We start from the raw sequence: 24,407 nt of genomic DNA, 5'->3' as shown, positions 1-24,407 counted from the left end.
AAAATAAAACCAGTACCGGTACCAAAAAAAGATTTATTCATAACACACGGGAAAAGACCCAGGGAAACCGAGTTAACGGTAAAAACGATTTTAAAAAATAAAGCTAAAAACCCTGAAAAACATAAATTTCACACCCGAGCCTCAAGTCTCGCAGCCCGGTACGTGGCCCGGGGGTTGGGGACCGCTGAGCTAGCTAATAAAATCTAGCAACAGTTTTTCAGATTACCACAAAAACAGGATTGAATCTGACAGCAAGTCAGAGTAGAAAATGTTTTCCTAAGGTTGCATTTTAAATGAGTACTGATATTTCTGTGTTGGCATGCTTCCGGAATATGGGCTAAAATTCCAGGCAGTAATGCTAACACACCTGCTTTGAACAAGTGGTCTGAGATAATGTCAAGCTCTTTATTAAACACACATCCTCCAAGTGAAAACTCTGAAAAATAAAATGAAGAAATGATCCGTTTACTCATCACAGCTTACTAGAGCCAAACGTGACATTAATCCTTTTTTCTGACCAACATCAGAGTCAAATCCAGAGTAACAGGAAAACCTTCAACCAGTTAAGACCTGTTAATTACGATCATTGACACTGGGATTCTTCTACACTAAAATGTGTCTACACTATATACAGTATGGCTTCTATTCTCAGATACACGTACGAGTGTGGCTGAACACAGTCCACGTTTCCACCATTTCTACTCTCGACATGCAGAGTGGAGGATATAAAGTCTCTGGATAAGTACATTCTCCAAGTCCCTTAGGAGGACCGGTAGATCCTGATCTTGGTCCACTCCAGACCGGGTGCCCAGCCCTGGGTATAGCAGCTCTTGACTGAGACCTCCTAGCAGCAGGCTGTGGAAGTCCTCCCTGTCCAGGAGCTGATCCATGTTCTGCAGGAAGAATCCTTCACAAAACCTGCAGAGTTCAGCTGCTCCGTGGTGCTGCAAGTGCAGAAGCTGAGTCAGTGTCTCTGTGATAATCCATTTTATATATGATGTTGATAAAGAATGCATCAAAAATCTTAAAGGTAAAATTTGTCCTTGAAGATTATAAATAAAGCAGGCTTTTCTTTGAAAATAGAGGTCTAAATAGAACAGTCTGTGGTTTGAATTAAAAGCTCTGTCCCAGACATCTAACTGCTCTCATTAGAATCAGGAGCTCCTACATGTCAGCTTGTGTGTTTTTACCTTAGCAGCCTTGTAGATGCTGACAGCATTGTCCAGAGTAAGGCTTTGCGACAGTGACATTTCACAGCATCTTTGCAGACCTCGGAGCTGGTAGAAAGTGGCCACTGGCAACAGCTACGAGACAGACACCAAAGAGTAAACCATCAGTGTACTTTACACTATTTACAAATCTGGTTATGCACACACACGAGTGGTGAATACACATTAAAATCATTTGTGCATGTACTTCTGCCACAGTAATAACCTGATCGCTGCACCTGTCCAAAAAGCACGTTACCATAAAGAAATGTTTGACTGATCTGCCAGCAGAAACAACAGAAACCGTCTAAAATCTTTGCCCCAGTGATAGAAGTAATGCAATAAGTCATAAATAGTTTAAACCTACCTCACAGCCAGTGGCTTAAAGAGATTTATCTGATGAAACACTAACCAGTACAATCCATAACAAGCTGGAAATCCTAAAACAGGCCCAGACTGACTCACAGCACAGTCTGTGGGACGTTTACCTTCAAGGCTTCAGAGGGAGACACAGACAGCCCCTCAGTTCCTCCACAGTACAGAGACGTCATTATCATCTGCAGGGAAACAAACAGCCTTCATCCACCTAATGAGCTACGTCTCAGTCACATCTGCACCGAAGCACAAGGGGTAAGCTAGTTCCTCACCTGGAAGGTGCCGTAGGTCATGTGATTGATGTGGACGATGTTATCGGGGGAATCTGTGAGCAGCTGGCGAAACCTGCCAGGACAGAACGCACATCAGTACACATTTCATTCTTTAAAAAGCCGGTGACATTTGAGGCCACTTGTTCACATAAACTTTCTTTGCCATTTGATAAAATGAACATTTAAAGTTTGGTTCTAAATCATGCTGTGGCGTGGTTGGTGGCTCGGCTGCAGGGGAGGAGTGGAGCAGCAGGTTCAGGGTGTGCTGTGTGGGCCTTCCCTATTTCAGTAGCAGCCGGGCCGGAGAGAGGAGCTGCTGGAGCAGCGTGCGCTGGAAAGTGCCACGAATAATAAAAACTGATTGTATCAAAATAAAAGAAAAAGTCAAAAACACACCCACGGAGCCGTGTCGGGTCTTTTTGGGGTTACACATGCTATTTTTAAAAAAAAAATTAATATTGGATCCATTTAACAATTTTGATATTTTGACATGGATCTCACATATTGTGAGAAGAAACAATTAAGGTATAATTATTTTGTATTACTCAAAGGTTTCATGAAAATAGTTTGGTGCAGGTTAAATTGCTTAGCGAGCAGTACTGGACCAGTCTAACATGCACTACAGCAGTGCATGTTAGACTGGTCCAGGCTGTGGTGTTCATGGTTACTGTGAGGGTAAATCAAGGGTGGCAAGCATCAACCACAAACAGGTCAGCTGATCACAGCCTGTATGCAAGGAAAAAAAAATCTGTGGGGGCGTATTGTCTTATTTCTAAATTATTTTCTTCCCTCACACTGCTTCACTACACTGGTCCAACCTGCCAAATCCCACCTTACTGGATCTGAACACGCCTACTCCAATACATATGTACATCAGAATATTTAGCGTAGTGGACAGTTCCCTCTGTTATGAATAATACAAAGCTGCTTCACATCTTAGGTTAATTTCACACTGTCAGTACTTTATACTGTGCTTTGTGTTTTTGAGCCAGTAGCATGTTTGGAGAGTCTGTTGGGGGATTTCACTTATCATAATTCTTCTAGACGAGTTTTGCTTAAATCAGAGCTCAAAATAATCTTACACTAGGCCATGTGCAGTCCCTCATGTCCTCCTCTGTCTGAATTAGAGCTGCAGAGTTTATCATATTAATGATATCTGCTCTCAGTGACATCATACAGATCCAAGAGCAGAAAAAAAACTGAAATGTAGCGTTTAGAGGAGTCAAAAGCTTGAGCCGTTAGCTCACCCAGATTTCTTATTTACACATATACCCTGACCTCATTATTGGAAATTTAACAACTTACATGTTACATGTTATATAATTTCTCCAAGCATTTGCGTGCACAATCCTATATTCTTGCATTGTATAGTCTTTTGGCTACATGCCCTGACACATTAATTTTGTTTGCATTGAATAGAACATGTCTGCAGCCTCTTATAGGTTCATAATAACAGGCAGCTAATGTCAGTCAGAGAAGAGAGACGATACCTGTCTGACACAGACATCAGCAGCACTCGGTGTGCAAAGAATGGGCGTCCGTCCACCATGAATGTCACATCTGACATCTCTTTGTTGTTCAGAAAATGAATATCTGAGCAGAGACAACCATGTAATCCTTCATAAGTAACGTGTAATGTAACGTTTTAAACACTGACACTGGCAGGAGGGAAGTGTTACCCAGCTGTGTGGACAGAGTGACGTCCAAAGGTGGGACCGGAGGAACGGGAGACGAGCCGTAGCAGAGAGAAAAGACAGTCGCCAGACGCTTTGTTACCACGTAGTCCTACAGAGAATAACAGAACAAGAGATTATTGTAGCACTGACCTCTGCACATTCAGCAATTCAATTCAATTCAATTCAATTTTATTTATATAGCGCCAAATCACAACAAAAGTCGCCTCAAGGCGCTTTATATTGTACAGTAGATAGCACAATAATAAATACAGAGAAAAACCCAACAATCATATGACCCCCTATGAGCAAGCACTTTGGCGACAGTGGGAAGGAAAAACTCCCTTTTAACAGGAAGAAACCTCCGGCAGAACCAGGCTCAGGGAGGGGCGGCCATCTGCTGCGACCGGTTGGGGTGAGAGAAGGAAAACAGGATGAAAGACATGCTGTGGAAGAGAGACAGAGATTAATAACAGATATGATTCGATGCAGAGAGGTCTATTAGCACATAGTGAGTGAGAAAGGTGACTGGAAGGGAAAAACTCAATGCATCATGGGAATCCCCGGCAGCCTACGTCTATTGCAGCATAACTAAGGGAGGATTCAGGGTCACCTGGTCCAGCCCTAACTATATGCTTTAGCAAAAAGGAAAGTTTTAAGCCTAATCTTGAAAGTAGAGATAGTGTCTGTCTCCCGAATCCAAACTGGAAGTTGGTTCCACAGAAGAGGGGCCTGAAAACTGAAGGCTCTGCCTCCCATTCTACTTTTAAATACTCTAGGAACAACAAGTAGGCCTGCAGTGCAAGAGCGAAGTGCTCTAATAGGGTGATATGGTACTACAAGGTCATTAAGATAAGATGGGGCCTGATTATTTAAGACCTTGTATGTGAGGAGCAGGATTTTGAATTCAATTCTGGATTTAACAGGAAGCCAATGAAGGGAAGCCAAAACAGGAGAAATATGCTCTCTCTTTCTAGTCCCTGTCAGTACTCTTGCTGCAGCATTTTGGATTAGCTGAAGGCTTTTCAGCGAGTTTTTAGGACATCCTGATAATAGTGAATTACAGTAGTCCAGCCTGGAAGTAATAAATGCATGAACTAGTTTTTCAGCATCACTCTGAGACAGGATATTTCTAATTTTAGAGATGTTGCGCAAATGGAAGAAAGCAGTCTTACATACACATACACACACATCCACACACACAGTCCTTTATATATGCTGTATTATATAAGAAGACTGATGATCCAAACTCTGGCTCCTCCAGTGACGAAGCATCTGTGGGAAACATAATCAACCCCAAGTTTCCCCCAAAGCATCCATCAGCATGCGAGTATGACACTGATGTATGTGTGAACGTGGCTCACACTAATGCCACTGTGGTGAACTTTACTGAGAAATGACCAAAGAACAAACAAGTATGTAAATAAATGAGAAAATATTTTTATAATATGGTGTCATATTATAACAGTAATAATACTTAGTCTTCAGGGCTTAAACACTGGATTTTGCGCTTAATACAGTAAAAATCCACAATGCACAAATGTAATATTTCATCCTTTTTTAATGCTCCTTGTTTTTTATATATATGCAAAAAAGAAAACAAACCAAGGGTACAATCTGAGCAGCACAGTGGTTAGTACTGTTTTCCCCACAACACAAAGGTCCTGAGTTCAGTTCTGCCATCAGGAGTGTGGAGTTTGCATCTTCTTCTGACTGTAAATTGCCAATGTGAATGATTGTCTGTGTATGTGTGTTAGCCCTGCGACAGACTGGCTCCAGCGACCCTGAAAAGGATAAGAGGCTAGATCGACAACAAAACAGGAACAGATGACACTACAACTTATTGTAATTTTTGGTCAAAGGATCCAGCCTTAGTCCTCAAATAATAGTTTGATTTTTTAACGTAATTAAAGGTGTTAGTCCCAGGTTTTCAGAATAGTCCCCAGTGCAGGTATAAATGTCCCAAAATGATTGGCTCTTTGCACCACTCCGAAGTGTGGGAGTGGTCGGGAACCACGCTTCTTCACCTCCTGCTGCAGTATCCTTGTGACCCTTTTGCTTTGATGCACGGGAGCAAAAACCAACTGATCTTCCGCCACCTCGTAGATCTAGTAGATGTTTGTTGTACTGGGCACAGAGTGTCAGCCACTCTCTTAAATCAGTGTCCCATCTCTGTTTAACAGTTAAAAAAAAAAAAAGTACCATCGCTATTTTTCAAGACAGGTCAGAAATGATCATTTTGATGAAGAAAACACTTCTGTTTCTTTTGTTTAGCTGCTCTGCCTCAAACCCTTCATCTGCATTTTCATGAAACTATAGAAAGGCAGGAAAATCCACCTAATCAGAGATGCAGGGGTGCTGAGTTGTACCTTACTGGTCTCCAACATGCTGAACATGAGCGGGATGCCTGTGGAGAGAAGCCCGGGGCTGTAATCCTCCGTCCTGATAGAGGCGAACTCTGTGAGGAGGGAAATGATGACATCGTCCCTACACAGCTGTTGGGCTCTGAGCAGAGACTCTAACCAGATGTGCAGCCTCCAGGGGACACCTGGAGACATCAGCGAGACGGAACAAGGGAACGTGTTTGAGGTCTATGTGCAGTTGGAGCCAGAAGCAACATGCTGTTAAACTTCTGTTTTCCCCACCGCTCTGTGGATCGCTGCTCATCAGAGCTAAAGGAAATAGGAAGCTGCAAGCAGGTGATTGCAAATGTTCCTTTTATAAAGACGCTTTCAATGCAATATATGGAGAACCACCAAGTTTCCTGGCATCATGCAAAGTTTGGATTTTGAATACTTTCTCCCCCCAAACTCCACTGCAGTTTATTCCAAAACCTCAAACCTTTTGTAAACAATCAAACAAATAAAAGTAAAGTGCAATGAATAAATTACAGGTTAAACATGTTTTCTTTGTTTCCAGATTGTTCTACATGTCGACACACCCTCCTGTCAGATTATAATAACTTTATCAAGCACTGAACACTTGAGGTAGATTTTCATGTCCCAACAATGAGCTTCATAAATACACCTCTGTGCCTGGTTTTTGGTTCTGTGCTAGGGCTGCACACTAGGCTGATAGTTTAAATGTGTTCACTTCACTGGACGTGTGTTTTTTAATGAACTAATTTTTCAATTAATTTGATTTCATTAGAGCCAATTAAAGTGTAACAAATAAGGTGTTACTGGGCTCATTATGAAGCTCATGATGAATCTGTCTGATATTCATGGATATTTTCATCCTGAGCTTTGTAATAAAGGACTGTAAATCTCACATTTTGCTCTCCTCTGATTCCTTCAGCATGAAATTTTGTTTTTATCTGTCACAAGTTTCAAATAAAATACGCACATTTCAAAATTATACCAGGAGCCTGCAGTGTGCATATGTATGTACTTGTTATTTAAAAGTTGATTAACCCAGTTCAGAGTTCCTCAGTTTGACATCACGTGCTTACCCATGTCTGTGAGCTCCATGGTGACGTCCAGGTAGCCGTGCTCCGCGCTGTAGTAGGCTGCCTGCTGCAGGGCTTTCATCCTGTTCTTACACAAACTCGGAACAATGCTTGGAGGGTCAGGAGCTAGAGGCTGTGTTGAAATTTTTACTTCCTCTTCCTCCTCATCCTCCACTCCTTCAGCCAGGATCTCTTCCAGAGAGAGGATGTCCTCCTTCGTTTGCTGTGGCTGCTGCAGAAGCCTCCTGAGGATGTTTCTGCAGGTGGAAAGGGCAAATGTGTTGCTATATATGTGTGAAAGGGCAAGGTAAAACTGGAAAATGTGGAACTTTGTAAGTCTCACCTGTGCCCATGTGCTGCTGCATAGCTAAAGCAGTTCATGTCTTCATACAGCGGTGAATTCCCATGATGCACTTTGATCAGAGGGTCTGCTCCGTGAGCGAGTAGCAGGCTAACCATGTCGTAGTAACCTGAGAAGATCAGATGTTCTATTGGTGGATCCATTTGAAACAAATACACTGACACACACACACACACACACACACACACACACACACACACAGTCTTTCACTATATCAGCAAGTATCTTATGTGACCGCGAGGCCCCTTATAGAGCCCAAACTGGCAGCGCTGTCATTATTCTGCTAAAACATCTACTAATACAGTCAACCACACGAAAACCTCAAAATAGATGTTATATTGTAACCAGTTTTTATTTACACCATTGTAATTTCTTCTTATTAAGAATGTGTTTCTGATTAAAAAAGTCTGGTTTGGTAAAGCTGCAGTTTTGTCAGTTAACTTCTGATTACACACTAAAATCTTCAGCAGAATGATACCTGCTGCAGCAGCCAGCTGTAGCGGTGTCTCAGCTGAGCTCTCCTGACTGTCCAGCAAGGCTCCACCCTCCACGTCTGCACCGGCCTCCAAAAGCAGCTGCCAGCATGAGAAACACAGTACTGTGAGAGCCTCATTCAGTCAGACCACTGCAGCAATTAAAATACTAATTTCAGTAGTCCAGTGAAATGTCCTTCTGCTGATAGAGTCTGTTTGCAGGACTCACCTGAGCCACGGACAGGTGACTGTGAAGCACAGCAAATGTTAAGGCCACCCAGTGCCGACTGCCTGGGTAAACAGACGGATGTTTGGCAGAGCTGCCAGGGACCTGAACATAAAGCACACACATACTTCACAACCTGTTGTTATGTAATGAGGTTTTACCTACACCACCATCACTCTTTACCTGCATGTCCAGGTGAGCTCCGGCTTCAATAAGCATCTGCACTAGTGCCTCATCTCCTGCTGCTGAGGCGTACATTAGAGGGCTCATTCCCTGCAAGAACACATAGTAGGTTTTGTTTCCTTTTATTAATGTACATAATTTAGATGCAAAGTAATACAATGGGAAACACATCAGGAGACAGAGGAACAGAATTACATCCACCAGTGCAACTATGTACACATGATATGTAAGATGTATTTAAGATTTTTAAAATCTTAATGATTTTACATTGTGAAAATAAATAGTTGATTTAAATACTGTATTTAATACAGTACAAAAGAAGAATCTACATTTTTACATTTGTAGATCGTACATCTGTCTGAAAGACTAAACAAACGGACTAATGCATCGTTTGGATGCTACAGTCAGCTAAAATGAGCAGATCATATACAAAAACACTATTTGCTGTACATAATAATTTTAATTTTGCAATGATGAGCACTGGACAATACATGTCATTACAGTAGATGTCTTTCTCAAAGGGCTGTAACTAACTTTAAGGAAGTGATACCACCACTGTTATCTTCTTATCTATGTGCCAAGACAATGCAGAGCAGCTACCTAAACTCTGCTACCACAGAGCTCCATGATCCTGTTATTATGGTCACTGTTATCTAGCATATGATAATGTGACTACTCTGAAAAAGAAGCCAACAAATCAGACACACTTGACTCTCTGCTATAACTAACAAACATGCAGCTTAAAACAGAAAATGCATTTGGAGGGGAAATAATCAGAAAAACATTTGTAAATCTATAAAAAAAGAGAGCTGAGACATCAACATGTCAGACTGACAGAGAGTCTCAGCTTTGTTGAACCAATTATTCCTTTAACCTTAACTAGCAATGACTTGATGAATTTCTTTAAAAAAAAATTGTAACCATTAGAAAACAAATTACTCATAGCTGTCCCACAGCTGCTGATATTAGTCTCCTATGAATCTATCTATACATTAACAAAGGTATCACATTTATCCAGCAGAGCTCTTCTGACTTTATTCTGAGCGGAGTTTTTTCAGTAAATTTTTAAGCCGTTTTCTAAAATACATTTTAAACTTAAACCATCAACCTAGTATCTGTTCCAGTCACTGAAACACAGCTGCACTCACCTGATCGTCTATAGTGTTGACACCTTCAGCTCCTAGAAGCCGGGCGGCGTGGTGGAGCAGGTCTGCTCGGCCACATGAGAGCATCCTGAATCCTAAATCCAACTGGAATTTAGCTGAAGCAGCTTCTGCATCCAGACATTTAAACAACTGGAAACAGCACTCTGGCCTGCAGAGTAACACAGTAAAAAACAGGTCATATCAATTTACATAATTTCCCCTAAGGATCAATAAAGTATTCTGATTAACTCTTATCTGCACGGCATTTTTAGAGAACATCCACCTTCATCCACCTATTAGAGGACTAGATGCTGCTCATACTGATATCCATACAGCTTGTTTTGATATTTAGGATTCGTGATTGGAGGCTTGATATCATTTCCTTTTTTGTGGTCACTAGGCAGTCTTTCTGTACCTGGAGGATCTAAGGCATCCTTTCAGTCTAGAAGTTGAATAATGCACCAATAATCAGACAGGTTGGTAATCAGTCAACTCCTACTTTGACAGTATACACAGTCAGGGGTTTTGTTCTTTGGTGTCCTACCTCAGCTGCCTGGGCTCACAGTCTAGTCCTGGCAAAAGCTGTCTGGCCGCCTGTCTGACATCATCACTATCGACCAATAGGCTACGGCGATGTTCAGTGTGCACCACGGCAACACGGATCCACTCCATGAGAGGAGGGAGGAGCAGGAATGGCCTGAAAAAAGTTTAACATATGACAGTATAGATGTGCCCCCCCACACACACACACACACACACACACGTTCAGCTATCTTAGTGAGGACCTTCATTGACATAATGCTTTCCCTAGCCCCTTACCCTAACCCTAACCATTAAAAATGAATGCCTAACCCTAACCCTTCCCCTAAACCTAACCATAACCTAATTGTAACACTGACACTAAAACCACATTGTGAGGACCGGTGTGTGTGTCCTCACAAGTGCCTGTTGGTTCTCACAAGTATAGTAGAATGCAGATTTCGGTCCTCACAAAGATAGCTAGACAGGAACACACACACACACACACACACACACACACACACACACACACACACCTCTCTCTGCTCAGTGTCGTGGTTGGAGGGTCAAGGTTGGGATTCTCCAATGATTCCATCTGTGGGCTGGACAGGAAGTAGTAGAGTGTGCGGAGGGCATCTGGAGCCCAGGATACTGGCATCTGATTGGCTGAGGAAGAGTGGCTGATGGAGGGACTCGAGCTTCTTAGACGCTGCATGTGGTGCATTGCTCGACACACCAGATCACCTGCAGATAGACGGGAACCATCATTTCCCACCACCACCACAGGCTGTCATATTTCATACATTTCATAAAGTTTATAAACTTAATATATTTGTATTCATGTCTGTTTTATGGACAAAGAAAAAATATAAAAAACAACAGCAATAATGAGGCTGAGATTATTTACCGTAAACCTCATACAGTTACAATTTAATTTGCATTATTTCACAGTGGGTCTGTAAGGTCAGAGTTCTGGAGTAACAGAGTACATGTACCAGCATTATGTATTTAAAACACAAAATATGAGACAGTTACCACTTAAGTGATAATTAGAATACAGTAACTTTGTTAAATGCGTTACACGGTGGTCATTTCCTGTTTCATATGTTAGCCTATCCCCTCTCTAATTGTGGTAATTCCACGCATTGCAGGAAACCCAAACAAAACACGCAATAAGAGGCTCTAATGTGAGCGTCCTGTTAATGTTGGTTGTGGTTAACCCTAACTGTGCAATGCAAACTCTGTTTGCCAGCAGCCAAGCTGCTCTCAGCATCAAGAGACTCCGACCTAAAGAAACACCTGGAAGTAAGTTCTTTTTAAAAGCTAATGTTAGCCTACTGCAGCTAGCTTGTTTTAGTTCTGGTAGCTGCCTGGGTTATTTGCCACTTCATTATCTTCAATGTACTATTTCTGTGTGATTTATTACTATTACTGAAGGCTGCATTAACAACCTGCTAGCTGTAAGTAATCACATGCAGTCCTGAAAGCAGACAGAAAGAAAACATATTACTGATACAGAAATAGTTTTCTATATGAGGTCACTGCAAAAAGTGCAGCCTTACCTAATGTCCACCCTACTGTTACTCATTTATATTAAGATTTATAAATCTAGTTGGTATTGCTGTCAGAGCTGCACATGATTATTTGCAGCTAGCAGGTTGTTAATGCTATCCAGTCTGTGTCTATGAACTAACTTCAGCTAACGCCAGCTAACAATGTTAGCTCGGTGGCAAGTAGCCTTCAGTAATAGTAATAAATCACACAGCAATAGTACATTCATGTGGTTGTAAAAAGCATGACAATATATCAAGTAATCCAAAGTATTCAGAATACGTTACTCACGTTGAGTAACTTAATGAAATACGTTACAAAGTACATTTAGGGGCATGTATTCTGTAATCTGTAGTGGAATACATTTTAAAGTAACCCTCCCAACACTGTGTATAATATCATTAATGAAACTTAAAAATCTGCCCTGGATAGGTAGGTGAAACTAGAAACTTTTAAAGAAATTAAGATAAGATAACCTTTATTAGTCCCACACGTGGGAAATTTGTTTTGTCACAGCAGGAAGTGGACAGTGCAAAAGTTATTTAAAAAACAAATAAATATAACCCTGACAAAACTTTAGCTGAACTGACACACATAAGAGAAACAGCATGGGAGAATAGAATATATAGAATTTAAGAATTTAAAACTTTTAGAAAGATTTGTTTATGATGGTCGGGAGATGAAACTGAAATGAAATCCTCCCGTTGTTCCTGTTCTTTGTGTCCACACGGTATGAATGTGGAAGCACATTGTGAATGCATTCTTTTTCTGTTTCCCCATGAGGCTCACTTAATCTAGGATAAAAACTAGATTTAAAGTATACCCCCCCCTCACCACCACCACACACACACACACACACACACACACTATATAATACAATATTATAAATGTAAGACTTGAAATGTGAAAGCTGAAAAACTGTGAGTAAATTTGTGTTGAACAGAATTAAACATGTCTGAGTCTTTCAGTAACGGGAGTTGAGATAATGAGGTGCGGTGGCCTGCAGGGTGTGAAAGTGCTCTTGGTTTCTGGATACAAGCCACAGGTTATGGAACCAAGAGGGAGCTGGCAGCGAGAAACGCTGTGTCCCAGGAGCCCAACGTCCTTCACAGTTTAAATAAACACACACATAAGACAGGAGCCTGCTGTGCTGACTGACACAACGCACACTTACTGAGCTCTCCAATGCTGCCAACGCAGGTGGCAAGGAGCGCCTGCTCCAACATCCGCAGCTCCATCTGGATGTAGGCATCTTCCCTGCTCTCTGTGTATGGGCTGATGTGGGCTGGGAGTGACAGCTCACCTACAAACACAAAGAACATTTATGACGCTGCAAGTTTTTAGCCAAGTTTCCTGCATAAAGGTGGGAGTTGGTTTGTTTCATCACTTTGGCCTACATACATGGTTGGAGAAGGTTCTGTCTTGAGGCACCCTTTGCCAGTTTAACTCATCACTGCAACATAGCATTACAAAGATATCTTCCAAGCACACAGAGAACATCATGGACACGACAGTTCTGAACGCACTGCAGCACAAAAGCTCTCTCATGTTATTGACATGATGCACCACCACTTCAGGCCATCTGCTAGTACGATACGATAGACTCACTCTCAAAGCCAAGCAGCCACTTTAGAAAAGCCCTTACAGATATACGCCATCTCTCTCACTCACACACACACACACACACACACACACACACACACACACACATGCGTACAGGTCAGGGGATCTTTAAAGGACTATGTCAGGGCAGCTGTTCAACAGAGGTTGTGACGCCATAAATGGCCCAGAACTGTGAACTAACTCTAGAACAGAATAATCAGTGCAACCCTGAACATACTGTGGACAACACACAAGCTAAGAAAAACAGAGGCTTGGAAATGTACAAAAGAAAACAAATCAAATATGTATAATTTTATACCCCAGCTGGCCATGAAAGTTCCAGTAAATGGCTCAGTGTATTAGAAACAATACTCACCATACGGTGTACTGGCCCAAACCTCATCCAACACCTCTGGTATATACGAGAGCTCAAAGTTAATCAGACTGTTTATCAGCCTGAGCTGATTCATTCCTCTCGACTGAAAAAACATCTCTGCTTTCTAAAACCAGGCCTGGCCTGAAATAAAGAAATGTTTGGTTAAAAAACGGACTAGTGTAGGTGATAATCGATGTTCATTACCCTGCTATGTTTACAGACAGGAGACAGGGTGAACAGGCATCTATTCATTGGTACACAACAGGGGACCAGTCTGCAGTGGACAAAGCACAAATCACTGTTCTCTAATACCGACCTGTGTAGGACCGACCCCCCCTAAAGACACATGCCTGAGCTCCTGTTGCCAACACTGCCCTGCTTACATCCAGAATCATGAGTGATTAAGTCATTTCCTTTGACGGTCTCCTTGTGTGTACCTGCGGCTCAGTGAAAACAGTGCTCAACAACCCTCGAGCCTGCAAGCACACTCTGAGAGAAAGACTGTGTGTGTGTGTGTGTGTGTGTGTGTGTGTGTGTGTGTGTGTGCGTGCGGATAGGGAGGCTCAGTCCCCAGCCCCGAAAACAACAGCGCTTTTCTGCTACATGGTATAATGCAGCAAGTGTTTGGTTGAGACAACAGAGCCACAGAGTCAAAGGTTGTCTGTGCGTGTTTCAGTGTGTGTGTGTGTGTGTTTCAGTGTGTGTGTGTGTGTTTCAGTGTGTGTGTGTGTGTGTGTGTGTTTCAGTGTGTGTGTGTGTGTGTGTGTGTGTGTTTCAGTGTGTGTGTGTGCGTGTTTCAGTGTGTGTGTGTGTGTGTGTGTGCGTGTTTCAGTGTGTGTGTGTGTGTGTGTGTGTGCGTGTTTCAGTGTGTGTGTGTGTGTGTGTGTGTGTGTGTGTGTGCGTGTTTCAGTGTGTGTGTGTGTGTGTGTGTGTGCGTGTTTCAGTGTGTGTGTGTGTGTGTGTGCGTGTTTCAGTGTGTGTGTGTGTGTGTGTGCGTGTTTCAGTGTGTGTGTGTGTGTGTGTGTAAGGGTTTGAGGTTACAATCTCAGAGTCCTGATCCAGACTAAACCAGGAGAGAAGGAAATACATTTAAAAACAATCAAAACCTCTGCAGTGCTGTGAAAACGGGTCAGATAGTGACAACATAGAACATTTACATGCAGAAAACTGATTTTATTATTGCTACAAAAATCATTTAGAGCAAAGACTAGTAACAGATTACCACGAGTAATGCTCATGGCATCAAAGCGATAGAACCTCAACAACATCCACCTGGAATCGTTAGTTAGACCTCCGTCACCTTCTCACTGTGTTTATTCACCACTCTCCATTTAATCATTAGTTATTATTAATTTCTGGCCCTCTTTAACAGAGGTGCTTTATCCTGTCTTCCTTCTCTCACCCCAACCGGTCGCAGCAGTTGACCCCGCCCCTCCCTGAGCCTGGTTCTGTCGGAGGTTTCTTCCTGTTAAAAGTTAGTTTTTCCTTCCTGCTGTCACCAAAGTGCTTCTCATAGGGGGTCACGTAATTTTCAGGGTTTTGTCTGTTGTATTATTGTATGATGTTTACCTTACAACATAAAGCGCCTTGAGGCAACTGTTGTTGGTTACCTGGTGACAAGATTTTTTTGTGTATTCACCGACCAATTACATCTTCAACCAGCAAAACAATGGTTGTAGTCGAGCCTCTGGATCTAAAAAGTGAGTCAATATTTTAGTCTCGAATTCTTTCTAATGGTCAGCAGGGAACAAGTTTAAGAAAATGGTCTTAGTGAACATTTTTAAATAATTTATTGCATGAAGGCCTTCTTAAGTATATCACTCTGTTCATTTTGTAACCTTTGGTCTTGTTCTAGCATTTTATTCCATGCCAGAATAAAATAGATGATAAAGGCAGAGCGCACTTTTTGTGACTGACAAATTGTAACCAGACCATTAGGCATGCTTTGGATGTAAGATGCATCCCTCACTTATTTGGCTTTCATTCTACTAAGGATACGACGTTTCATTTTTTCTGACTTTTTCGATTTAATTGGCCAAAACCTGCATCCCAGTTAAAATAAAAGTTAATAACTGGCTGTGGTATCCATGGTATCAGTGTCCCCACTATAGCACTGCCTTTTTAAGTTGACCTGTTTGTCAGAATAGAAGAGAGACTTAACCCAAAAATGTAGACAAGAGCCTGCAGCTACAGAAATATTATTACCATGGAAAAGGGATTTTTGAATTCACACAGTTCACCCAAATGCACCAGTAAATCACTTGTTTGTGTAGTATACAGTATGATAATACAGTACAGTATGATACAGTATGATCCTAAACAATCTAAGTGTTTTTAAGTGGAGGTCAGAAGGTCAGTGAGAGCAGGGGTTAGCTCAGGCAATGAGCTCAGTGTTCATAACATCAAGGAACCTGAACAGACTGTTTGAAGTCAACTTATGGTACAGAATCAGAATCAGAAAGACTTTATTTATCCCCAAGGGGCAATTAATTATTACAGACAACCGTATCGGGACTTTTGTGATATGATCTCTGTTTCACATGGAGCCAACATGACAACACTAATGGAGCAAACATGAAGAAGCTGCAGAAACAAGATTCAAATGTCACGTTTTGTGCGGGCGCAGAAAAACAGAATCCTGTGCTCTTACTAGGGTGGGATTAAGTAAAGCCTCCTCTCAGAGAAATGTTAAACACGCAGGCAGAATTAGAGGGAAGACATTGTTTTCGTAGTATAATCTGGTTAAAACCTGCAGGCCGCATGTCTGGAGCGATTCTGTATGGACTGTGTTGGCTCGGGGCTTTTGCAATGAGCGCACAGAGCCAGGAATCAGCAGCGATGAGATGCTGTTAACAGCAGAGCAGAGCTCCAACATCCAAATGGCCTCCTGTCACAAAGAAGTTTACAGTTTGATTAAAGCTGGTCAGGACAGAGCCATCCAATGTCCTCGACCTCTGGTTAACCATTTACTTTGGTGCAGTTGTCCATAAAATGCTCTTGCTGGAGCCTTCCTTCCCTCTGTGGTGGAGCTCACAGATTGGGTTGTATTAGCAGGAGGATACAAAGTAGCCAAGCCATTAAAACCACATTTTCCTTCTGTTTTATAGTTTCACATAAAGGCCAGATGGAGATGACATTAAGTGACATTTGGTAGCACAATGAGTGTTGGATTACTCGATGTAATCTGACCCAGCATCAGATACTTTCTCCAGCTGGCTGCATCCACTTCCTCCTCAGTCCGAGCTGACAGAGTGAGCACCACACCACAGCAAATCTCTCTCTCTCTCTCACACACACACACACACACACACACAGGAAGTTTACCAAACTTTTCAAGTGTTCATTAGTAAACTTGGATAGTGCTTCAAAATATCTGCCCAAAGATTGTTCCCACAACTGGTAAATGGACTGATTCTTATATAGCGCTTTTCTACTCTCCCGGAGTACTCAAAGCGCTGTATACAACATGCCTCATTCACCCAATCACTTCTAAACTCAAGTGCAACTAATAAGCATTCACACACATTCACACTCTGATTTTTTGGGGTTAGTATCTTGCCCAAGGATATTTGGCATGCAGACTGGAGGAGCCAGGAATTGAACCACCAACCTTCTAATCAGTAGCTGATCTGCTCTACCACCTGAGCCACCCCTGCAACTGTGCACAAAGGCTCGCTACATCTCTAATATTACTGATTACAGTAGTATTTGGTTGTTTACCATCATGACCAGGTGCGTCTGCTCTCTGAGCCATTACCAGTTTGCAGCAGAACAACTATAACCACTGTATTTGCTGCAGAGTAATTCATCTGTGCCTCTTTTTCTGTTCTCTGTCATCCTGTTCATGACTCAGAAATCAGCCTCATCAGTGCATCGTGTTGAAGGATGTTAGAGTTATTCAAATAAATCTGGAGGAAAGAGGAGACTTACTGAAGGTTGCTCAGGAGTAAAAACAGCTCACGGATTCATCATAACATGTCTTTAAAAATGTAGAGGGTTTGTTTAACTTACACACAATCACATGAAAACTACAGATGTCACAAAGGAAGACAAAAAAAGCCTCATGTAAGGAGATTGCTCTGTGCTGATCTGACAACCATGTGCAGTGCAGTGTTAGCCTAAATCTGCTTTCTGTTGTATTTATTACGAGCTGTGTCTGTGGACGCTATCAGCAAGCTGTCTGCAAACAAAGTGGAAATATTTGCTCAGGTTTCACTGCTTTTCTTGCCAGATCAGGAAGAACACTTTAGCTGTTTGGACCAACTGTTCCTATTAAAGAAAGATGCAGTTGTGCGTGCATGTGTGTGTGTCTCCTGCCTGACCTGGCTGTTTGTTTAGTCCAACACTGGGAGCCGTGAACCTCGTGGTGAACCTCACATGAATGAGTGTGTGGGTGTGGGTCAGAGGCCAACAGCACTCACTCATTTACTTTCCCCGTTCATCCTCATGGGAGGGTTGGGGCCTGTAGTATCCCAGCATGTTGCAGGCAGTGAAATGTGGGGCTGTGTTTACCATGTTTCTGTTATGACTCGTGCCAGTTTACATGATCGTTTCCTGGATGATTAAGATGCCGCGTGCGGCCTGATGGATGGTAAATGGCCTGTATTTGTATAGCACTTTACTAGTCCCTAAGGACCCCAAAGCGCTTTACGTAACCAGTCATCCACACACTGGTGATGGCAAGCTACATTGTAGCCACAGCTGCCCTGGGGCGCACTGACAGAGGCGAGGCTGCCGGACACTGGCACCACCGGCCCCTCTGACCACCACCAGGCGGCAATGGGTGAAGCGTCTTGCCCAAGGACACAACGACCGAGACTGTCCAAGCCGGGGCTCGAACAGGCAACCTTCCGAGTACAAGGCGAACGCCCAACTCTTGAGCCACAATCGCCCCACATGATGGATGTGCAGACTTTCGCAATAGAATCCAGTTTTCAAACTGGACCCAGTTTTAGTTCTAAGTTTATCACAGTTTGAGTTGTTCCTTGTTTCTATTGAATCATTAGTTATCTCATGGTTCTGGTTTTCTGTGTCATGTGTGCGTTGCTCTCTACCTGGTTTCTGTTCATGGTTACTGGTTATTCAGTAATATTCAGTAATAAAATTCACATTTTATTCCTTGCTTTGGGTTTATTCCTGCCTCCCCTGTGTTCCTTGTTGTTAAGTCTCCATCTCTGTGGTTAATGTTCCGGTGATTTGGTTTCTTCCTGTTTTATTCTGGCAGTCCTTTGCCTGTTAGCTCTGTATCTTGATGCTGATGACCCGTTTTCCCCGGCTGTGTTCTCTCTCCCGATATACTCATGTGTCTATTTAAATCCTCAGTCTGCTTGTGAGTGTTGTTTTGTTGTCTCACTGTGTTACTGCTGCTTGTACAGGAACAACGTTATTGTGAATGCTAACATTTTTGCAAATTGCTGAGTGGTACAATAATATCTGTTGTAATTTATCACTTTTTTTAACAGCTAATTATTTTGTCTGTTAAGTTAAAATTATCTCACTTCAGTTGATTTTTATGTGAAAATCCGATTGTAAAGCACACCAAGCTGTCAGCTAAAATCTGCTATAAATGTTGCCATGAGACAGAGTCGGTCTTCTATGGTGTCAAGTTTGCAATTACATGCAATCTGTTCCTAATAATACAGCAATTAACTGTGATAAAAGGTCAAAAATCACAAACTCTCACATTTGCAGCCCCCTCTTCACAGTATTCTCAAGTATTTAATAAAATATTAATATTTGGTGTCCCTGTCTTGGTGTCTATACAATATCGCCATGCAAAATATGGCAATACTCTGCTGTATCGAATCCCCCCCCCAGTCCTAGTTTTATGTGGTTCCCTGTATCTCAGTTTGGTTTTTACTTATGGAATTTCATCAGCCAGAACAAACGACTCACTTAGTGCCTGCAATCTGCCTGTTTCTGTGTCCGCTTTAGGGTCCAAACTTCAACACACTAAACGTTTGAACATATAAGGGAAACGATTCAATTCAGTGTTATTCATATAGTGCCAAATCATAACAACAGTCACCTTGAGGCACGTAATGGAAGGTAAAGACCGGTGATGGTGGGAAAGAAAAACTCCCTTTTGACAGGAAGAAACCTGACAGAACCAGGCTCGGGTAAGGGTGACCATCCGCCTGGGAATAATGGGAGGAAGAGCCAGAGATGAACAATAACTAATGATTAAACGCAGGGTGGTGTATAAACACACAGTGGGTGAAAAAAAGGTAAGTGAAGAGAAAAAAAAGAGAGAGTGCATCATGGGAAGCCCCCACCAGCCTCAGCATAACTAAGGGAGGATTCAGGGTCACCTGATCCAGCCCTAACTATAAACTTTATCAAAAAAAAAAAAAATTCTAATCCAAATCTGTAAAAACGTAACCGTCTGTCTCCCGAATTCAAACAGGAAGCTTTCAGGCCTCAGTCCTAGCATTCATGTGGATCTTGCTTTATGTGTGCCTCCCACTTAAAAGCTGCCGCCGATCAAGCACACCTAATGATGGCAACAACACTCTCCATCAGCAGCACCCTCCCACAGCAGGACCAAGGCCTGCCATGCCACAAAGACTGCTCATGAATACAATAAAGAGCCCAAGGAATTAATCTGACCTTCAAACTCGGGGCAAAAAGAATCTCATTTCAATTTTGTGACATAAGATTGATGCAAACTGTGCTCTGTAACACTTCCTCAGTTGCCCGCTGTCCATGCAGTGATTAGAAAAAAATTCTTATCTCAAAATAACTTGGAGCTATTCAAAGACAATATGTTTAAGAAGAACACAGCTGACCTCAGTGAGCATGTGCCTTAGACGTCTAACAGACAGTGTTTCCTACTTACTATCCAAAATGCCTGTTTCCTGTCTGAAGGATTTTCTAATCGCTGTCTCTGTGGTGTTTGTAGACTTCTTAAGCTTCTGGTTCTTATTATCTGGACCCTGGAGAGTTCTCAGCAATTTAATGCCATCATTAACTCGTCTAATCTGTAACACTACCCAGTTCAACAGAGGACCGAGTAGGAAGTCAGGATTTTTCCCCTCTGTAGTGAGTTCAGCCTGTAAAGATGTATCCCACAACCGTCAGTCACAGATGCATGCATGCATGTATGCAAGTCCTGGCACTGTACTGAAGAAGAGACTGATTGAAATAACAAAAGCTGGTGGGTTTTCATCCAGGCCTCTTCCTCTTTCTCACAAGCTGTGATGTGAAAGTGTAACAGAGAAAGAAGCAGAAATATCACATATTATAAGATAAACGTGACAAAAACTTGGAAAGTGAAATCTCAGCAGAGCAGAGCTTTTATGCCCCAGACTAACATGCTACAGCTGGACATAGTGTTATTGTGTTTGATCCTATAACATCAGAGGTCAAAAGAACACTGCTTCACTGTGACTGACAGGGAAGTAAGAGCTCCACAACAAAACAAGTCCTAATGGACAAATCTTTTTCTACTTGATTTGTAACCAGATGAACATAATTAGAATAAACGTGAACATTAAATTTGAATGTTGGAATATTTTGAAGCACAGAGAACACATTTTATCCACTGTATCAGGAAAAAAAAGGTGTCAGAACCTTTTTGAAGTTTTTGAAGTATCGTTTGTGGATCTGCTGGAATGTAATTTGGATGCGCTGGTTGTTGTAAAGCGTGCTATTTCTTCTTTTGGATTTTCTATAGTTGTCATTTTTCAATCTAAGGTTTTTGACAGGGGAGAGAAAATAGCCTGTACACAAACATGTACATATAAAACCTACTTTAAACTTAAACGATAAACTAATAACATTTGCATTTTGATCCTTTTTTGTCTTTTTACTTAGATCAGCATTCAAAAAAATCTATACTTTATCGAAAATGATGATCCAAATCTCGTCATGAGGTCACTGAACTCACCACTGGCATTTTTGCCACATATGAGATGATCGTAGACCTGCAGCAGCCCCCACAGCTCTGCATCGTTGCTCACAGCTCCATCCAGCAGCTCGGTGGTCACCGGACCGCAGATGACCCCGTCGATCTGCCCTCCCTCCTGTTCCGCTGTCCGCCTCGCCGCCTGCAGCCCACGTCCTGCCACTTCCTCCGCCAAAGTTTCGACACAGGCTGCCAGGCACACTGCAGCGTACTCGTCCACGCGAACCGACACCCGCGTTTCCACCATCCACCTAAAGAAACGGCCCACGGAGAGCGTGAGCCCGCAGCGCGAGGACTTGCCGCGCTGACGCGCGGTGTTGCCGGAGTTCATGCAGTACAGGGACACCGCCTTCACAGCAGATGAGATGCACTTCTCGGCGAGACCCCAGCTCAACACCAGCCTCACTGCGCTCTGCACTTCCAGCCGTGTGCACCGCCTGTGCAGCTCACTCAGACGCTGAGCCTCCCGGGAGATGCGCACCAAAGCTCTCCGGAGCAGGACAGAGAGCCGGTGGACCGCTTCCCTCGTGTATGACGCACGCGAGCCGGTAACTTTACGCACAACTTCCAGCAGCTCCTGTTCGATCCAGGGATACTCTTCCAGCTCGGGCAGAAAGGGGCATTTAGCTAGGATATCTGTCACGTCCTCCGGCAGCGTGCTCACAGTGTCCCAGCTGCCGTTTCTGCTGTATAGGGAGCCGGCGTGCTGCCAGCTGGGACCCCGGTGAGGTGTGTTAATATGTGGCTGCGAGTGCCCCGACCTGCCCGAGGAGGACAGGCTGAGTGACGGGCAGTTCTCCCCCGTCATATAACCCGAATCCAGGCACAGGCCCTCTAGGCTTTTAATCAACACATTGTTGGACATGATGTGGAGCTCTTTACGCACAATAAAGAACCCAGCTAGTGTTTACCATTCCAATTTTAAAGAAGTGCGGCTCCTACATCCAGCTGCCAGAAACACACAGCTGTAGGAGAGGCTGTACCAAACCTGACCACAGTTTAAAGAGGGACGGAGTGTTTCACGCACAAGCGACCAATCAAATTCAAGGTAATAGTCGTGCCACAACATCCTTTCCACCCTGCCCGTCAGCACCTCCCTGTGGCTATAACTACGCGTGATTGTCTGTGGGTGTGTTAAAGTCATTGATAAAAAAAAGAGTCTGGTGTATGATGTTTTTACTTTCCAAGTTGGAAAAGCCCAGATGAGACATATTTTGTTAAAAGCCAGCACGAACAACACAAATTAAAATTTGTCCTCTGAGACAAACAAAAACCTTATTTAAAGCTAAGGAACCTGAGGCCTCTGCTATGATGCAAGATTTCATCTTATTCAGGTAAATTCAGGGTTAACCCTATACAACGAACGTGGCTCACTGGGGTACACCACCACTGTAACTTATGGTGCAATCAAACACCACCCTATAAGCAAGCACTTGGCAACAGTAAGAGAAAAATTCCCTTTTAACTGCAAAAAACAGGCTCAGGGAGGACCAGCCATCTGCCACGACTGGCTGGAAAAAAGACACATGGGAGAGAACCATAGATTTAAATGAATGAATAATGATTGAAGTGTAAAAACACATGGAGAGTCAAAAGAGGTGAATGAAAAAGAAATGCCCAGTGCATCATGGGAAGGCCCCAGCAGCCTAGGCAGTGTGCCTGATATGCTTTAGCAAAAAGGAAAGTTTGAAGCCTAATCTTAGAAGCAGAGAGGGTGTCAAGCACCTTGAGGCGACTGTTGTTGTGATTTGGTGCTGTATAAATAAAATAAAATTGAACTGAATTGTGTCTTTCTCCAGAACTCAATTCCTTTAATATATTTTGTGGCATCTCGATTCATTAATGTTTTTTTTAATTTAAAATAATTATCCAGTCCAGGCCCACATCATAGCTCTCAGCCAGTAAGCCAGTGAGACGTCAGAGCCTTGCTTCCCTCCTTCTTTCAAACAATAACCAAGGTACACAGATTTGCCCCAGAGTAATTTGCCTTCATAGAATAAGTCGATAGAAGAGTTTTGTAAGAAAACATGGGATGCTGTCTGAGTTAAATATTTTGTTCAGCAGCATTAAATGTTGTTCTGAGGTCCAAGAGGACACACACAAAAATAAGCCCACTGTCAGAGGCCATAAAAAGTCATAGTAACCTTCACTTTACCTCACATGGGATGACTGTTACTCAGGAGGTAGAGCGGGTCATCCACCAATCAGACATTTAGTGGTTTAATCTCTGGCCGCTCCAGTCTTCATGCCAAATATCCTGGCAATAACACCAAGTTGGTCTCTGATGCGCCATCAGAGTGTGAATGTTAGATATGACGCAAGAAAAAAGAGTTAGTATGAATAGGTGAATGAGGCATGTTGTTCCTGTTGCTCCTGCAGACCTTCTATGACTCTGTCGTGGCCTCAGCCATCTTTTACGGTGTGGTCTGCTGGGGCGGCAGCGTCTCTTCTGGGGACAGGAAGAGACTGAACAGGCTGGAGGGTCAGCTCTGTTCTAGGACACTCTCTGGACCCAGTGGAGGTGGTGAGTGACAGGAGAATGGCGGCTAAGCTGTCATCGCTGTTGGTCAGCATCTCCCACCCCATGCAGGAGACTCTGACAGCACTGAGCAGCTCCTTCAGTGGCAGGCTGCGGCACCCACGATGTGGGACGGAGAGACTCTGCAGGTCTTCCTTCCTACTGCTGTCAGACTCCACAACATGGTCTCTGCAGAGGACCACACACGTGCAGACAGACACACACAACCATCCCATACACAACTGTAACTCTCGCCCTCCTTGTCTCCTTGTTTTGCAATGGCACCAAGTCCAATTTTCCCAATGTAACAAAGTATTTTATTCTGTTTGTGCTTATTCTATTGTATATGGTGTTCTTTCCGTTTTGTGTAGTATGTTATTCTGTTTATCTTATTCTATTCTATTGTTTTTCTCTTTTTTCTCTTAATTTTTTTACTGCTGTTGTACTTCCTGCCGTGACCAAAAATGTCCCACGTGTGGGGCTAATAAAGGTTTCTCTTTCTTCCTTTAAAGAGGCTTTGAGTGCTCAGGTACAGTAGAAAAGCACTATGTATAAAAACCATTTATAACCA

At 42.8% G+C, this 24,407-nt stretch overlaps 1 protein-coding gene across 1 annotated transcript; it reads right to left on the bottom strand.

Annotated features, from left to right (window-relative positions):
- Positions 1 to 71: 71 nt before the first annotated feature.
- On the bottom strand, positions 72 to 22,998 carry LOC100695948 (ankyrin repeat and BTB/POZ domain-containing protein 2). The gene is made up of 17 exons (XM_003452605.5): positions 21,301 to 22,998; positions 12,609 to 12,737; positions 10,420 to 10,627; positions 9,909 to 10,061; positions 9,368 to 9,533; positions 8,220 to 8,309; positions 8,040 to 8,141; positions 7,816 to 7,912; positions 7,320 to 7,446; positions 6,980 to 7,233; positions 5,898 to 6,076; positions 3,535 to 3,640; positions 3,346 to 3,448; positions 1,856 to 1,928; positions 1,697 to 1,765; positions 1,191 to 1,304; positions 72 to 944 (listed from the first exon to the last, which is right to left on the bottom strand). Exons 1-17 carry the CDS (start codon positions 22,181 to 22,183, stop codon positions 699 to 701), a joined length of 3,099 nt encoding a protein of 1,032 aa, XP_003452653.1. The 5' UTR covers positions 22,184 to 22,998; the 3' UTR covers positions 72 to 698.
- Positions 22,999 to 24,407: the final 1,409 nt, after the last annotated feature.

This window comes from Oreochromis niloticus, linkage group LG1, assembly GCF_001858045.2.
Source record: "Oreochromis niloticus isolate F11D_XX linkage group LG1, O_niloticus_UMD_NMBU, whole genome shotgun sequence".
In the NCBI taxonomy this organism is placed as follows: domain Eukaryota; kingdom Metazoa; phylum Chordata; class Actinopteri; order Cichliformes; family Cichlidae; genus Oreochromis; species Oreochromis niloticus.
This window is presented reverse-complemented; position numbering and strand designations above follow the sequence as displayed.

What these genes read in the sequence shown, in the direction of transcription:
- LOC100695948 (XM_003452605.5), bottom strand. Translation starts at nt 22,183, where the DNA reads ATGTCCAACAATGTGTTGATTAAAAGCCTAGAGGGCCTGTGCCTGGAT. An exon ending in GAGCTCACCTGGACATGCAG is followed by an intron (nt 8,142 to 8,219) that starts GTAAAGAGTGAT and finishes CTTTATGTTCAG; the next exon opens with GTCCCTGGCAGCTCTGCCAA. An exon ending in TGACCTACGGCACCTTCCAG is followed by an intron (nt 1,766 to 1,855) that starts GTGAGGAACTAG and finishes GTTTCCCTGCAG; the next exon opens with ATGATAATGACGTCTCTGTA.